The sequence below is a fragment of the Chiloscyllium punctatum genome, chromosome 17 (genome assembly GCF_047496795.1).
Source record: "Chiloscyllium punctatum isolate Juve2018m chromosome 17, sChiPun1.3, whole genome shotgun sequence".
Lineage (NCBI taxonomy): Eukaryota > Metazoa > Chordata > Chondrichthyes > Orectolobiformes > Hemiscylliidae > Chiloscyllium > Chiloscyllium punctatum.
Genome location: NC_092755.1, coordinates 103,489,095 through 103,506,594, shown reverse-complemented (window position 1 = coordinate 103,506,594; position 17,500 = coordinate 103,489,095). Strand labels below are relative to the sequence as shown.

At 54.6% G+C, this 17,500-nt stretch overlaps 2 protein-coding genes across 3 annotated transcripts in view; one reads left to right on the top strand and one right to left on the bottom strand.

The window, feature by feature from the left end:
* Nucleotides 1-17,500, bottom strand: part of LOC140487664 (semaphorin-4B-like) — a gene marked incomplete at its 3' end in the record, with an annotated part of 95,278 nt that overhangs the window by 12,121 nt on the left and 65,657 nt on the right. Inside the window, exons 6-11 of the mRNA XM_072586948.1 lie at nt 16,642-16,802; nt 13,046-13,108; nt 10,775-10,873; nt 7,547-7,658; nt 5,161-5,277; nt 547-680 (exon numbers count right to left, since the gene is read on the bottom strand). Of these exons, the coding sequence (XP_072443049.1) occupies nt 547-680; nt 5,161-5,277; nt 7,547-7,658; nt 10,775-10,873; nt 13,046-13,108; nt 16,642-16,802 (686 nt within the window). The remainder of the gene's footprint in view (nt 1-546; nt 681-5,160; nt 5,278-7,546; nt 7,659-10,774; nt 10,874-13,045; nt 13,109-16,641; nt 16,803-17,500) is intronic.
* LOC140488195 (uncharacterized) overlaps nt 17,455-17,500 on the top strand; it is a 22,899-nt gene continuing 22,853 nt past the window's right edge. For both annotated transcript variants that reach the window (XM_072588089.1, XM_072588088.1), the window contains exon 1: nt 17,455-17,500. This exon is cut by the window's right edge and continues 35 nt beyond it. The gene's annotated coding sequence lies outside the window, so the exon portion shown is untranslated.

Below are 17,500 nucleotides of genomic sequence, written 5' to 3'. Positions count from 1 at the left end.
GTGAGTGTGAGTGTGTGTGTGTGTCTGTGTGAGTGTGAGTGTGTGTCTGTGTGAGTGTCTGTGTGAGTGTGTGTGTCTGTGTGAGTGTGAGTGTGTGTGTGTGTGTGAGTGTGTGTGTGTGTGTGTGAGTGTGTGTGAGTGTGAGTGTGTGTGTCTGTGTGAGTGTGTGTGTGCGAGTGTGAGTGTGTGTGTGTGAGTATGTGAGTGTGGGGGAGGGTCTGGGGACCAGAAGAGGCATCATCCCAGAGTGAGGGGTTGAAGACAGAGAGGGGGAGGAGTTTCTTCACTCGCCGAGGGGAGTGAATTTGAGGATTTCTTTCCCGCAGAGGCCGGGCTCATCCAAGGCTTGGATTTTTAAAGTGGGAAGGGTTAGGGGGAGAAGGCCGGAACATGGGAGTTGAGAGCAGCCATTGAATGGCAGGGGGGATTGGATGGGCTGAAGGGCCAACTGCTGTTCCTCCATCTGATGGTCTACGGTGACCCGGTGGAGGGGGCTGGAACTCTGCCGAATCAGGAGACCATGTTGTTCCTCCGTGACCCCGTCACCTTGCAGACTCTCGCCACCATCGATTGGCTCAGCTTCTGAAGGAGGTCCGTCTTGCTTCGAGTTTCCGTGAAAAAGAAATATATCTTCTCCCCATCGCTCTCCGGGAGGGAGCTGGAGCCCACAAAGGTCGGATCTACAGGGAGAGAGGGCACACAGTGACTCTCCAGGGACTTCACAAACCCTCCGACAGTGCCCGCTCCCTCAGCACTGACCCTCCGACAGTGCCCACTCCCTCAGTACTGACCCTCCGACAGTGCCCGCTCCCTCAGCACTGACCCTCCGACAGTGCCCGCTCCCTCAGCGCTGACCCTCCGACAGGGCCCACTCCCTCAGCACTGACCCTCCGACAGGGCCCACTCCCTCAGCACTGACCCTCCGACAGGGCCCACTCCCTCAGCACTGACCCTCCGACAGGGCCCACTCCCTCAGCACTGACCCCCCGACAGGGCCCACTCCCTCAGCACTGACCCTCCGACAGTGCCCACTCCCTCAGCACTGACCCCCCGACAGGGCCCACTCCCTCAGCACTGACCCTCCGACAGGGCCCACTCCCTCAGCACTGACCCTCCGACATGGCCCACTCCCTCAGCACTGACCCTCTGACAGTGCCCACTCCCTCAGCACTGACCCTCCGACAGGGCCCACTCCCTCAACACTGACCCTCCGACAGGGCCCACTCCCTCAGCACTGACCCCCCGACAGGGCCCACTCCCTCAGCACTGACCCTCCGACAGTGCCCACTCCCTCAGCACTGACCCTCCGACAGGGCCCACTCCCTCAACACTGACCCTCCCGACAGGGCCCACCCCCTCAGCACTGACCCTCCGACAGGGCCCACTCCCTCAGCACTGACCCTCTGACAGTACCCACTCCCTCAGCACTGACCCTCTGACAGTGCCCACTCCCTCAGCACTGACCCTCCGACAGGGCCCACTCCCTCAGCACTGACCCTCCTACAGTGCCCACTCCCTCAGCACTGACCCTCCTACAGTGCCCACTCCCTCAGCACTGACCCTCCCACAGTGCCCGCTCCCTCAGTACTGACCCTCCGACAGTGCCCACTCCCTCAGCGCTGACCCTCCGACAGGGCCCACTCCCTCAGGACTGACCCTCCGACAGGGCCCACTCCCTCAGCACTGACCCTCCGACAGGGCCCACTCCCTCAGCACTGACCCTCCCACAGTGCCCGCTCCCTCAGCACTGACCCTCCGACAGTGCCCACTCCCTCAGCACTGACCCTCCGACAGTGCCCACTCCCTCAGCACTGACCCTCCGACAGTGCCCACTCCCTCAGGACTGACCCTCCGACAGTGCCCACTCCCTCAGCACTGACCCTCCGACAGTGCCCACTCCCTCACACTGACCCTCCGACAGGGCCCACTCCCTCAGCACTCACCCTCTGACAGTGCCCACTCCCTCAGCGCTGACCCTCCGACAGTGCCCACCCCCTCAGCACTGACCCCCCAACAGGGCCCACTCCCTCAGCACTGACCCTCCGACAGTGCCCACTCCCTCAGCACTGACCCTCTGACAGGGCCCACTCCCTCAGCACTGACCCCCCGACAGGGCCCACTCCCTCAGCACTGACCCTCCGACAGGGCCCACTCCCTCAGCACTGACCCTCCGACAGAGCCCACTCCCTCAGCACTGACTCTCCGACAGGGCCCACTCCCTCAGCACCGACCCTCCGATAGTGCCCACTCCCTCAGCACTGACCCTCCGACAGCACCCTGTCCCTCAGCACTGACCCTCCCACGGCGCCCTGTCCCTCAGCACTGACCCTCCCACAGTGCCCACTCCCTCAGCACTGACCCTCCCACAGTGCCCACTCCCTCAGCACTGACCCCCCGACAGTGCCCACTCCCTCAGCACTGACCCTCCGACAGGGCCCACTCCCTCAGCACTCACCCTCTGACAGTGCCCACTCCCTCAACACTGACCCTCTGACAGCGCCCACCCCCTCAGCACTGACCCTCCCACGGCGCCCTGTCCCTCAGTGCTGACCCTCCAATAGTGCTAACATTGGATCTGATCAGTTTCTGTCTGAGTGTTAGTTATAATGCCCACAGTGTGTATTACTGGAACAGTCCGATCCCAGAGTGGCTTGAATGATGTTGGTTTAATTTTCTTTTGGGTTACCCTCGGGGGGGGGGGTGTTCAGACATGTGCAGGAGGAAGCTGCAAATGTAGCCCTTACAACAGAGTAACAAATACAAAGGAAAAATAATTGTCTTGTTCTCTTACATTGATGGGATTCGTCTGATGATAAATATCAGAAACCGTGATAAAATTCTGATACTCTCAACAACAACCTTACGGATACTCAACCACACTCAAGGTCACTTTAGTTCTGTTGTCAGTTTCATTGCTGGTTCCTATTTCCTTCTCTACCCTTCAATAACCTGCTGACTCAGCTGACTGATTCCTCCACACGGGATTCGGTCAACCCCTCTTCCGCTGCCTTCTGTTTCTAGAATTTTCCAGTCGCTCTCTGACATCAAGCCACTCAGCACTTTATCCCTCTGCTCTGACTGTTGGGCAGACCACTAAACTGCATGACTGCTCAGCCAGGCCCTTAACCCTCTCTCTGCTGCAAGAAACCTGCACTCTCTTGGACCCTCTGCAAAGAACAAAGTAACAAAACAGCACAGGAACAGGCCCTTCGGCCCTCCAAGCCTGCGCTGACACATTGTGCCCTTCCATACTAAAACTGTCTCGATCTACAGGATCCGTGTCCCTCTATTCCCTTCGTGTACAAACAGGTGCCATTTTTAAACGCTGCTGTGGTGTCTGCGTCCTCTGGCAACATGTTCCAGGTCCTCACCCCCCCCCCCCCCCCTTGTGTGAAAAACTTGCCTCTCACATCTCTTTTAACCAACCCCCCCCCCCGCACCTCGACCCTGTATCCCCTCGTCACTGACCCTGCAATTCTGGGGAAAATTCAACTGGGCAGATGCTGGAGGCTAGAGCCCAGATTAGAGTGGGGCGCTGGAAAAGCACAGCAGGTCAGGCAGCATCCGAGGAGCAGGAGAATCGACGTTTCGGGCAAAAGCCCTTCATCCTCGGATGCCGCCTGACCTGCTGCGCTTTTCCAGCACCCCACTCTAATCTTGACCCTGGGTAAAAAGCCTCATACTTCCCACTGTCTCCATTGCCGTCCACAATCTTTTAACCTTCTATCAGGTCACCCCTCAACCTCCTGCGTTCCGGTGAAACCCAGTCTATCCAACCTTGCTTCATCGCTAAAATCCCCCCTCCACCCCCATACCAGGCAGCATCCCGGTAAACCTTTTCTGTACCCTCTCTGAAGTATCCTCCTCCTTCTGGAACTGGACGCAATATTCCAAGGGTGGTCTAACTAAAGTTCGATAAAGCTGCAGCATAACTTGTCTACCCTTCTGCTCAATGCTCCTTCCAATGAAGGCAAGCCATAGGCCTTTTTAAACTACCTTAATCTCCCTGCGCTGCCCCCTTCAGCGAGCTGTGGACCTGAACGCCCAGATCCCTCTGCATATCGATAACTCCGAAGGGTTCTGCCGATCACTGTATCAGCTCCGCACTTCCGAAAGAGCTTGTTTCTCCCGCTGTCAGTGCCTTGTTACTGGGCAATAGGCTGACCTTTCTCCCTCTCTCTCTCTCTCTCTCTCTCTCTGTCTTCGCCCCGTATTCCTAATGCCCTGAACTGTTCACCTCGAGGGTGCTCTCGCTACGATCCCACGCAAAACCGATCCCACTCCCGCGATGTAAAAACGAACCGGAACCTCTGTCTCCCTTTCTTAACCCGCAGAGGTGAGAAGTTTGAATTTGGCGATAACTTATATTGTTAACGGCACGACCCGTAGAGGGAGCTGGGCCGACAGGTCCCAGGAAGTGCCAACACGAGCCGGTCAAGAAGATGTGCTTGCCGTCATCGGTCAGGGTGTAGAGGGTAAAGATCGGCAGGTCAGGCTGCAGCTGTACACAACCTCAGTTCAGCCACGTTCGGAATATAACGTACGGCTCTGGTCACATGCCAGAGGGGTGTGGAGGCTTTGGAGAGGGTACAGGAATAACTGTTGCCTGATTTGGAGGCTGGCGGTTACGGGGAGGGATCGGACACACTCGATTTGTTTTCACGGGAACGCTGGAGGCCAAGGGACCACCTGATAGAAGTTTACAAAATTCTCAGAGACACGGAGAGTCGGGAGACTTCCACCCCCCCAACCCCCCGACTCCGGCAGAAGTGTCAATTACTGGGGGATGCAAAGTCAAAGGGGATAAAAGTTTAAAGTTTCATAAAAAACACACAGAGGGTGGTAAGTGCTTGGAATGTGCTGCCAGAAATGATGGGAGACAACAGTTTGAGAGGGAAGAGGGGGATGCAGACCGTGTCGAGGGAGGAGGTTTTTAGTTTACAAAGGCATCACCTGTCAGGCACAGTCCAGATGGGCCGAAGGGCCTGTTCCTGCACTGTATGTTCTGTGTATGGGCTCCATCTAGCCTCTCCGCATTCGACAATCCATTCACGTCACGGATTAGCCTGGTTAACCTCCCGGAACAGCTCCCAACCCTCACACCCACCCTGACAAACCTGTGAGACCATTCCCAGCCCTGGGACAGGGGGGTGCCCCTACCTTGTAACCAGTTGGATGAGGTTTCAGTCTTCAACCCCACTCTGGGCCCGAGATTGCGGGAGATACTAGATTCAGTCCCTTGGAAGTCGTCTGTTGTTCCTGTGTACAGCTCTCCATCTGCACCATACACACACAAAGATACACACACATACACACACACACACATACACACACACACACACAGATGCAGACACACACACAGACACACACACAGACACACACACAGATAGACACAAACACACATGCACACAAACACACACAGATGCACACATACACACACACACACACACAGATGCACACCCACGCACACACACAGACACACACACACAGATACACACAGACACACAAACACACAGACACACAGATACACGCACACAGACACACAGACACGCACAGACACACACATACACACAGACACACACACACAGACAGATACACAGACACACATGCACACAAACACACACAGATGCACACACAGACACACACACAGATGCACACACACGCACACACAGATGCACACACACAGACACACACAGACACGCATAGACACAGACACGCACACACACAGACACACACACAGATACACATACACAGACACGCACACACACATATACACACACAGACGCACACACACACAGACACACACACAGATGCACACACACACAGATGCACGCGCACACAGACGCACACACACACAGACACGCAGACACGCACAGACACAGATTGACACGCACACACACACAGACACACACACACAGACACACACACAGATGCACACACACATATACACAGACACAGACACACACGCACACACACACAGACACACACACGCAGATACACACACACAGATGCACACACACATATACACAGACACAGACACACACGCACACACACACAGACACACACACACAGATACACACACACAGGTGCACACACACACACATATACACAGACACATACGCACACAAACACACACACAGATACACACACACACACAGATACACACACAGACAGAAACACAGAGAAAGAGAGGTGAGTCTGCATTTGCACAGCACCTGATCACACATAGCACAAACACCTCAAGAAACAACTCATCAGTGAACACAATCATCCTCACTGTTGTACACAGCAGGATCCCAAAAGCAGCCATCAGGCCATGTGTTCAATCGCTTTGGTTTCAAGATTAAATACTGAGGAAAGACAGTGAAGGGATTTCCCTGTTTACACTCACCTGGTCACTGACGGGGCTTCTCCAGAGGACAGCACAGGGTTAGACAAAGGGTAAAGCTCCCTCTACACTGTCCCCCATCCCAGGACAGGCACAGCACAGGGTTAGATACAGAGTAAAGCTCCCTCTATACTGTCCCCCCATCAAACACTCCCAGGGACAGGGACAGCACGGGGTTAGATACAGAGTAAAGCTTCCTCTACACTTTCCCCCCATCAAACACTCCCAGGGACAGGGACAGCACAGGGTTAGATACAGAGTAAAGCTCCCTCTACACGGTCCCCCCATCAAACACTCCCAGGGACAGGGACAGCACGGGGTTAGATACAGAGTAAAGCTCTCTCTACACTGACCCCCCATCAAACACTCCCAGGGACAGGGACAGCACAGGGTTAGATACAGAGTAAAGCTTCCTCTACAATTTCCCCCCCATCAAACACTCCCCAGGGACAGGGACAGCACGGGGTTAGATACAGAGTAAAGCTCCCTCTACACTGTCCCCCATCAAACACTCCCAGGGACAGGGACAGCACGTGGTTAGATACAGAGTAAAGCTTCCTCTACACTGTCCCCCCATCAAACACTCCCAGGGACAGGGACAGCACAGGGTTAGATACAGAGTAAAGCTTCCTCTACACTTTCCCCCCATCAAACACCCCCAGGACAGGGACAGCATGGGGTTAGATACAGAGTAAAGCTCCCTCTACACGGTCCCCCCATCAAACACTCCCAGGGACAGGGACAGTATGGGGTTAGATACAGAGTAAAGCTCCCTCTACACTTTCCCCCCATCAAACACCCCCAGGACAGGGACAGCATGGGGTTAGATACAGAGTAAAGCTCCCTCTACACTGTCCCCCCATCAAACACTCCCAGGGACAGGGACAGCACGGGGTTAGATACAGAGTAAAGCTCCCTCTACACTGTCCCCCATCAAACACTCCCAGGGACAGGGACAGCACGGGGTTAGATACAGAGTAAAGCTCCCTCTACACTGTCCCCCCATCAAACACTCCCAGGGACAGGGACAGCACAGGGTTAGATACAGAGTAAAGCTCCCTCTACACTGCCCCCCCATCAAACACTCCCAGGGACAGGGACAGCACAGGGTTAGATACAGAGTAAAGCTCCCTCTACACTCTGCCATCTGAACCTTACCAACTATGGTGGCGGTGTACTTGTGCCTGGGGTCAAAGGGGCAGCGCCCTTTCCCTGCCTCGGTTCGGGGCTCACCATCTGCGTCCTGCACGAATGAAAAGGTTTCCACATCCTGAAAAACCAGGAACACCGCGTTAGATCACGGATCTGGTGTGTGTGAGTGTGAATGTGTGTGAGAGGGTGAGTGTGAGTGTGTGAGTGTGTGAGTGTGTGTGAGAGTGTGTGAGTGTGTGTGTGAGTGTGTGTGAGAGTGTGTATGAGCGTGTGAGTGTGTGTGTGTGAGAGTGTGAGTGTGTGAGTGTGAGTGTGTGAGAGAGCGTGAGAGAATGTGAGTGTGTGAGAGGGTGAGAGTGTGTGAGTGTGTGTGTGAGTGTGAGTGTGTGTGTGAGAGTGTGTGTGAGAGTTTGTGTGTGAGAGTGTGTGAGTGTGTGTGTGAGAGTGTGTGAGTGAGTGAGTGTGTGTGAGTGTGCGTGTGTGAGAGTGTGATTGTGTGAGAGAGTGAGAGGGTGAGAGTGTGTGTGAGTGAGTGTGAGTGTGTGTGTGAGTGTGTGAGAGTGTGTATGAGCGTGTGACTGTGTGAGTGTGTGAGTATGAGTGTGTGTGTGTGTGTGTGAGTGTGTGTGTGTGAGAGTGTGTGAGTGAGTGTGTGTGAGTGTGTGAGTGTGTGTGAGTGTGTGAGTATGTGAGTGTGTGTGTGAGTGCATGAATGGGTGAGTGTGTGAGTGTGTGATTGGGTGAGAGAGTGAGAGGGCGAGAGTGTGTGTGTGTGTGAGTGAGTGTGAGAATGTGTGTGAGAGTGTGTGTGTGTGAGAGTGTGTGAGTGTGTGAGTGTATGTGTGAGAGTGTGTGTGTGTGAGTGTGAGTGTGTGTGTGTGAGTGTGTGAGTGTGTGTGTGAGTGTGTGTGAGTGTGAGTATGTGTGTGTGAGTGTGTGTGTGAGTGTGATAATGTGTGAGTGTGAGTGAGAGTGTGAATGTATGTGTGTGAGTGTGAGAGTGTGAGTGTGAGAGTGTGTGTCGGTGTGAGTGTGTGAGTGTGTGTGAGTGTGAGTGTGGGTTTGTGTGTGTGAGCATGTGTGTGTGTGAGAGAGTGTGTGAGAGTGTGAGTGTGTGAGTGAGAGTGTGTGAGTGTGGGGTGAGTGTGTGTGAGTGTGTGTGTGAGTGGGTGAGTATGTGAGAGTGTGTGTGAGTGAGTGAGTGTGTGTGAGAGTGTGTGTGTGAGTGAGTGTGTATGAGTGTGTGTGAGTGTGTGTGTGTGTGTCTCTGTGTATTTGTGTCTGTGTCTGTGAGTATGTGTGTGTTTGTGTTATTGTGCCTGTGAGTGTGTGTGTGTGCGTGAGTGTGTGTGTGAGTGTGAATGTGTGTGTGTGTGTGTGTGTATGTATGTGTGACTGTGTGCGTGTGTGTGTGTGTGTTTGTGAGAGTGTGTGTGTGAGTGTGTGTGAGAGTGTGTGTGTGTCTGTGTGTGTGTCTGTGTGTGTGTGAGTGTGTGTGTGTTTGTGAGTGTGCATGTGTGTGTGAGTGTATGTGTGTGAGTCTGTGTGTGAGTGGGAGTGTGTGTGTGGTAGAGTGTGTGTGTGCATGTGTGAGTGTGTGTCTGTGAGTGTGCGTGAGTGTGAGTGTGTCTATGTGTGTTGTGTGTGTGCCTGTGTGTGTTGTGTGTGTGTGGGAGAGTGTGTGTGTATGTGTGTTTGAGTGTGTGTGTGTCTGTGTGTGTGTGAGTGTGTGTGTGTCTGTGTGTGTGTGAGTGTGTGTGTTGTGTGTGTGTGCCTGTGTGTGTCTGTGTCTTTGAGAGTGTGTGTCTGTGTGTGAGAGTGTGTCTGTGAGTGTCTGTGAGTGTGTGTGTTGTGTGTGTGTGCCTGTGTGTGTGTGTCCGTGAGAGTGTGTCTGTGTGTGTTTGTGTGTATGTCTGTGTGTGTTTGTGTGAGTGTGTAAGTGTCTCTGTGTGTGTCTGTGAGTATGTGTGTCTGTGTGTGAGTGTGTCTGTGAGTGTGTGTCTGTGTGTGAGAGTGTGTCTGTGAGTGTGTGTGAGAGTGTGTGTCTGTGTGTGTCTGTGAGCATGTGTGTGTTTGTGTGTGTGTCTGTGAGTGTGTGTGCCTGTGTGTGAGAGTGTGTGTGTGAGTGTGTGTGAGTGTCTGTGAGTGAGTGTGTGTGTGTGAGTGAGTGTGTGTGAGAGTGTGTGTCTGTGTGTGTTTGTGTATATGTCTGTGTGTGTGTGTTTGTGTGAGTATTTGTGTCTGTGAGTGTGTGTCTGAGTGCGTGTGTGAGTGTGTGTGTGTATGTGTGTGTGTGTGCCTGTGTGTGTTTGTGTGTATGTCTGTGTGTATGTGTGTAAGTGTGTGTGCGTCTGTGTGTGTGTCTGTGAGTGTGTGTGTGTTTGTTTGAGTGTGTGTCTGAGTGTGTGTGTGTCTGTGATTGTGTGTTTGTTTGTGTGAGTGAGTGTCTGTGAGTGTAAGTGTGTGTCTATGTGTGAGTGTGAGTGAGTGTGGATGGGAGTGAATGAGTGTGAGAATCAGTGAGTGAGTGAGAGAGAGTGAAAGCGAGGGAGGGAGATAGAGAGAGAGGGAAGGACAGAGATAGAGAGAGAGAAAGAGATACAAACAGACAAAAGCATAGAGAGAAAGGGGGAAAGAGGAAGACAGTGAGAGAGAGAGGGCGAGAGGGAGGTAGAGGGAGAGAGAGGGAGGAACAGAGGGAGAGAGGGAGGGAGAGAGAGGGAGAGAGGGAGAGAGGGAGAGAGGGAGGGAGGGAGAGAGGGAGGTAGAGGGAGGGAGAGAGGGAAGGAGAGAGGGAGAGAGGGAGGGAGAGGGAGAGAGGGAGGGAGAGAGAGGGAGAGAGAGAGTGAGGGACAGAGAGATGCAAACAGAGAAAGCCATAGTGAGAGAGGGGAGGGAGAGGGAAGGACAGGGAGAGAGAGAGGGGGAGAGGGAAGGAGAGGGAGAGAGAGAGAGAGAGAGAGAGAGGGAGAGGGAGAGGGAGGGGAGGGGAGAGAGAGAGAGAGGGAGAGAGAGAGGGAGGGAGGGGGAGAGGGAGGGAGAGAGGGAGCGAGGGACAGAGAGATGCAAACAGAGAAAGCCATAGTGAGAGAGGGGGAGATAGAGAGAGAGAGAGAGAGAGAGAGAGCCCCCAGTGACAGAGCAGTCTGGACCCTGCTAACAGGGAGAGTCAGTGCAGATTGGAGAGCTCTCCATCAGCCCTGCTGGTCCCCGGTAGTGTCGGTGGGATCTTACTATGTAAGCACAGCTTGGGCTGAACGCGAAGGTCCCACAGGTGTACAGGTAGCTGGCGTTTAGGGGCAACACCATCCGGATAAAGTTGAAGCAGTCCCACTGTGGAAGCGAGAGCAGATAGGCTCAAACAATACAGTTACTGCAGCCATTAATAACCTCTACACTCACAGGCCGGGGTTGGGGGGGGTTGCAGGGAGAATATCCCACTGTCTCTGTCTGTCCCCGAGGGCAGAGAGCCGGCAATTCCCATCCAGCACCTCCACCCGAACCAAGGGGGACTGAGAGAGAGAGAGAGAGAGAGAGACCGTCCGAAGGGAAGACATTAATCCTCGGAGTGACAGATCAGACTCGGCAGGCTGATGGTCTACTCCTGACCTCACCTTCACTCCCAGACATTTCTAAAGCGTTTGTTCCCTCAGCAAACCTCCCAGTTTGGCCAGGAGGACATTCCGATATCTCTCAACAATCCACTCAGCCACGATCAGGTTCACCGATGGGCTGAGGAGGGACAGATGGAGTTGAGGTTGGATGAATGCGAGGTGCTGCATTTTGGGGAAACCAACAAGGGCCCCAGGACTTTCTGGTGGAACCCTGTGGTGTTGTAGAACAAGGAGACCCAGGGGTGCAGAGACATAATTCTTTGAAGTTTGCGACACAGTGGGGTCAAGAAGGTGTTTACCACGCTTGCCTTCATTGCTCAGGCCTTTGAGTACAGGAGTTGGGGACGCCATGTTGGGGTTGTACAGGACACTGGTGAGGGCTCGTCTGGAGGACTGCGTCCAGTTCTGATCGCACTGTTACAGGGAGGGTAGTATTAAACTGGAGAGGGTTCAGGAGAGACCAACCAGGATGTTACCGGGAACAGACGGTTTGCACTACAAAAAAAAAAGGCTGGGATTTTCTTTCCCTGGAATGTAGGAGGTTGAGAGGGTGACCTTATAGAGGTTTATAAAATCCTGAGGGGTATGGATAGGGTTAACGGTAGGGGTCTTTTCCCTATTGGGGGGGGGGGGGGGAATTCCAAAACTAGGGGGGGGGAGGGGAGAGGGGAGAGAATTTAAAAAGACATGAGGTAAATGTCTTCCTCACTTCCTGAGGAAGTGGTAGATGTGGTACCATAGCAACGTTGAAAAGACATTTGGATAAGTTCATGACTGGGGGTACGTTCGTAAGTTGAGAGGGGAGGGGATTTAGAAAAGACAGGAGGGGCAACTTTGTTTACGCGGAGAGTGGTTTGTGCACAGAATGAACTCCCTGAGGGAGTGGTGGGTCTGGGGACACTCAAAAGGCATTTGTATAAAGTTTGCGAAGAGGGAAGATTTGGAGGGATATGGTCCAGCTGCAGGAGGGTGGGACTAGTTTAGTTTGGGAGCATCGACTGGCTGGGCTGAAGGGTCTGTTTCCCATGCTGTGTGACCCAACGTTATCACGGATCTCCAGGTTCAGAGGGAGGGACACTACCTGCTGTGCCACCAGTGCCCAGCTCTTAAAGAGACAAAGTTCAGGAGGGCCCCACATCCTTAGGTAGGTCCGGCCTGAGCATTTGAAAGGGACGCGCCTTTTTCAAATGTTGGCAACACGTCAGATCTGCTCGGATCCCAGGTTGACTAGGCCCCACAACGCACCAGGCAGACCACAGCTGGGATACCAAGGGGCCCCGTATCCAGGCAGAAGGTCGATTGGGGGGGCAGCTCCACTGAGGCTGGGGCCTGTCTGATGAGGTTGAGATGGTAGAGGCCTGGAGGTTAGAAGGAAGGGAGACCTTATTAAGGATTCTTGGCAGGGGGGGGGGGGGAGTGACACAGACAGGGGGAGATGTGGAGAGATCGTTCCCCGTGTGTGTGTGTGTGAGACAGTCTTGGGGGGGGTGGGGTGCATCATCTCAGAGTAAAGGAGCCTTGAAGGTGGAGGGGGAGGACAGTCACTTCAGCCGCCGAGGGGAGTGAATTTGTGGAATGCTTTCCCGCTGGCTCGTTCAAGGATGAGAGAGAGAGAGAGAGAGAGAGAGACAGGAAGTGGAGTGAGGCAAAGGGACTCGAGGGAGAACAGGCCCGATGGGCTGAATGGCTCGTTGGTGCCCTGCAAGGATTGAGTGGAGATTGACTCAGAAACGCCTCAGATTGTCAGAGGGGCAGTTCGGAATGAGGGAGGGCTCAGTCGGAGGGATGGTTAGGGGGTTCGGGAGGGTGGGGGTAATCGCGTGCCGCTTTCGGAGCTTGTGGGGGGGGGGGGGCGCGTTTGGAAAGGGGTTACGCTCTCCCACCTCCTCACCTCTTTGCTCTTCCCTTTAAAGGAACAGTCGGCCACCTTCCTCTCCGTCGCCTTCCACTGCAGCTGCAAAACCCGAAACACACCGAGCGATCACCGGGTCAGCGGCTTCACAAGACAGGAGGCCACTCGGCCCGTCCGCCATCACACATCCCCACCCGTTTTCGCTGTAGCCCGCGTTCCCAACCTCCTGCGATTCTGTATCCCCCTCCCACCCGCCACCCAGTCGGGGGCGAGGGGGAGGGGGCACTCTTTGGAATATTCGACAACCCCCAACCCCCCCCCACCCCACCCACTCTCCCTCCCAGCTCCGTTCCTAACAGAAACCGCTGGAAAAGCTCCATTGTTCCGGGGAGAGAAATCGGGATGCACGTATCGGGCCCGGCGACCCTTCCCTCAGAACCGACGGTAGCACGAGAGTTGGGGGTGAGGGTGGGAGGGGGTAAGGATTAAAACATGGATGCAGGGGGAGTCCAAACTGAGGGAAGCCCAGTGGGACAGACACAGGCATGGATAACGGGCAGGCCAGCAGAGGGAATAGCTAGTAATCGGGACTGTTAATGTGAAAGTGGACAGGGTTTATTAGACTGGGTTCTGCACAGGTGGAAACAGGCCCTTCGGCCCAACCAGTCCACACCGACCCACCCAGATCCATTTCCCTCTGACTAATGCACCTAATACTACGGGCAGTTTCCCATGGCCAACCCATCCTAACCTGCACATCCCTGGGCACTATGGGACAATTTCCCACGGCCAATCCATCCTAACCTGCACATCCCTGGGCACTATGGGACAATTTCCCATGGCCAATCCACCCTAACCTGTACATCCCTGGACACTATGGGACAATTTCCCATGGCCAATCCACCCTAACCTGTACATCCCTGGGCACTATGGGACAATTTCCCACGGCCAATCCACCCTAACCTGTACATCCCTGGGCACTATGGGACAATTTCCCACGGCCAATCCATCCTAACCTGCACATCCCTGGGCACTATGGGACAATTTCCCATGGCCAATCCACCCTAACCTGCACATCCCTGGACACTATGGGACAATTTCCCATGGCCAACCCACCCTAACCTGCACATCCCTGGGCACTATGGGACAATTCCCCATGGCCAATCCATCCTAACCTGCACACCCCTGGGCACTATGGGACAATTTCCCATGGCCAATCCACCCTAACCTGCACATCCCTGGGCACTATGGGACAATTTCCCACGGCCAATCCACCCTAACCTGCACATCCCTGGACACTATGGGACAATTTCCCATGGCCAACCCACCCTAACCTGCACATCCCTGGGCACTATGGGACAATTCCCCATGGCCAATCCATCCTAACCTGTACATCCCTGGGCACTATGGGACAATTTCCCATGGCCAACCCACCCTAACCTGCACATCCCTGGACACTATGGGACAATTTCCCACGGCCAACCCACCCTAACCTGCACATCCCTGGACACTATGGGACAATTTCCCACGGCCAATCCACCCTAACCTGCACATCCCTGGGCACTATGGGACAATTTCCCACGGCCAACCCACCCTAACCTGCACATCCCTGGGCACTATGGGACAATTTCCCACGGCCAACCCACCCTAACCTGCACATCCCTGGGCACTATGGGACAATTCCCCATGGCCAATCCACCCTAACCTACACATCCCTGGACACTATGGGACAATTTCCCATGGCCAATCCACCCTAACCTGCACCTCCCTGGGCACTATGGGACAATTTCCCATGGCCAATCCACCCTAACCTGCACATCCCTGGGCACTATGGGACAATTTCCCATGGCCAACCCACCCTAACCTGCACATCCCTGGGCGCTATGGGACAATTTCCCATGGCCAATCCACCATAACCTGTACATCCCTGGGCACTATGGGACAATTTCCCACGGCCAATCCACCCTAACCTGCACATCTTTGGACTGTGGGAGGAAACCGGAGCACCCAGAGGAAACCCATCCAGACACGGGGAGAATGTGCAAACTCCACACAGACAGTCACCTGAGGCTGGAATTGAACCTGGGCCCCTGGTGCTGTGCGACTGCAGTGCTAACCACTGAGACACCATTTAATCCTGGGCTCCCTCCTGCAAGAAGGATGTTGCGAAACTTGAAAGTGTTCGGAAAAGATTTACAAGGATGTTGCCAGGGTTGGAGGATCTGAGCTACAGGGAGAGGCTGAACAGGCTGGGGCTGTTTTCCCTGGAGCGTCGGAGGCTGAGGGGTGACCTTATAGAGGTTTATAAAGTAAGGAGGGGCATGGATAGGGTAAATAGACAAAGTCTTTTCCCTGGGGTGGGGGAGTCCAGAACTAGAGGGGCATAGGTTTAGGGTGAGGGGGGAAAGATATAAAAGAGACCTAAGGGGCAACTTTTTCACCCAGAGGGTGGTACGTGTATGGAATGAGCTGCCAGAGGATGTGGTGGAGGTTGGTACAATTACAGCATTTAAGGGGCATTTGGATGGGGACATGAATAGGAAGGGTTTGGAGGGATACGGGCCGGGTGCTGGCAGGTGGGACTAGATTGGGTTGGGATATCTGGTCAGCATGGACGGGTTGGACCGAAGGGTCTGTTTCCGTGCTGTACATCTCTATGACTCTAAGTAGCTTCCCTCAGAGAGTGAGGCTTCTTCAGACAGAAGGTGGTCAGGGTTAGAACATTGGAAGGTTTCGAATGAGGAGGTGGGTAATAAACTCAAGGGGAGGAAGGGGGGACTGAAGGGGGGGAGAGAGAGAGAGAAGGGATGGGGAGAGGGAGAGAGAGAGAGGAAGAGAGGTGAGAAAGAGGGAGAGATGGAGGACAGAGAGAGGGAGGGAGGCAGAGAGAGAGAGAGATGGAGGGAGGGAGAGAGATGGAGGGAGAGAGAAAGACACGGAAGGAGAGAGAGAGATGGAGAGAGAGAGAGAGATGGAGGGAGGGGGAGAGAGAGATGGAGGGAGAGAGATATGGAGGGAGGGAGAGACATGGAGGGAGGTAGAGAGAGAGAGATGGAGGGAGGGAGAGAGATGGAGGGAGAGAGAGAGATGGAGGGAGGGGGAGAGAGAGACATGGAGGGAGGGAGAGACATGGAGGGAGGTAGAGAGAGAGAGATGGAGGGAGGGGGAGAGAGAGACATGGAGGGAGGGAGAGACATGGAGGGAGGTAGAGAGAGAGAGATGGAGGGAGAGAGATGGAGAGAGAGAGATGGAGGAAGAGGGAAAGAGAGAGAGAGATGGAGGGGTCAGAGAAAGAGATGGAGGGAGAGAGAAGTGGAGAGAGGTAGGGAAGAAGAAGAGAAAGAGAGAGAGAAAGAGAGCGATGGGGAGAGGGACAGAGAGATATGGGAGGAGAGGTGGGAAAGTGGGAGAGATGGAAGAGAGAGAGAGATGGAGGGAGAGAGAGAGAGAGAGAGATTGGGACAGAAGTGGACAGAGATGGGAAGAAAGAGAGAGAGATTGGGGCAAAAGGGATGAGGAGAGATGGGAGAAAGCAGGGGACTGAATTGGACGTTAGGTTCTGGTGGCATTGGATGGTGGAGTGGACCCAGTTTCTGAGATTTCCACGCAACGGGCGAGGTCTGACGGGCACTCGCCTCCTTGATCAAGTCCAGTTGCCCAATGACCGAGGTGTTGACAGCGAACAGGACATCGCGAGCTCCCACGTACAGCGTCCCCATCTCCTTGCTGAGCAGCAGCGTGCTGTAGTTACGGTGCCCGTCCTGGGAAAACCAGGCGAAGGTCCGGTGTGGGTCACCTGCGTTCGGAAAGCCGGGGTTGTGGGGGGTGGGGTGGGGGGGGGGGGGGGAGAGAGACAGTGACAACAAACACAGAGAGGTCAGGCCTGGGCCAAGCCTGGGAGGGAGCGGGGGGGCCAATGACAGGGACTGGACGGGAAACGCACGGGGCCTCCATTTCTGCAGGATGGATGGGACTGGAGTCCGTCAATGGAGAAGGCTATCCCTTATGTGGGGGATGGGCACCGGGGTCAACACAGTTTGAGCTGTTCATTGACAGGGTGCGGGCCTAGTGAAGTAGGCCCGGGATTTATCGCCCCCTCACATTGTCCAGCTAAACCTCAACCCCGTCACCTGGGGGGGAATGGAGTCACGTGTAGGCCGGGACTGGGGAAGGAGGGTAGAATTCCTTGCCCCTCGAGTGAAGCTGATTACGGATATTTGATTCCAGACTTTTCCGGTGAATGTGAGATTCACCACCGTTCACACTGGGTGGGTTGGGGGGGGGGGTTCCCTGAACAGGCCGGTGATCAGACCAATGACAGGCTGGCGCCCTGGACCAGGCGAAGATGGTCATTACCCAGGATGCTCATGGGCAGGATGTTGAGATAACAGAGCGGAAAACATTTGCTTCCTGCCTCAACACGCACTGATACCATCGATCAGTTTACAACAGGATACAGGGGACCCAGACAGCTCGAAACCAAACCGAAACATA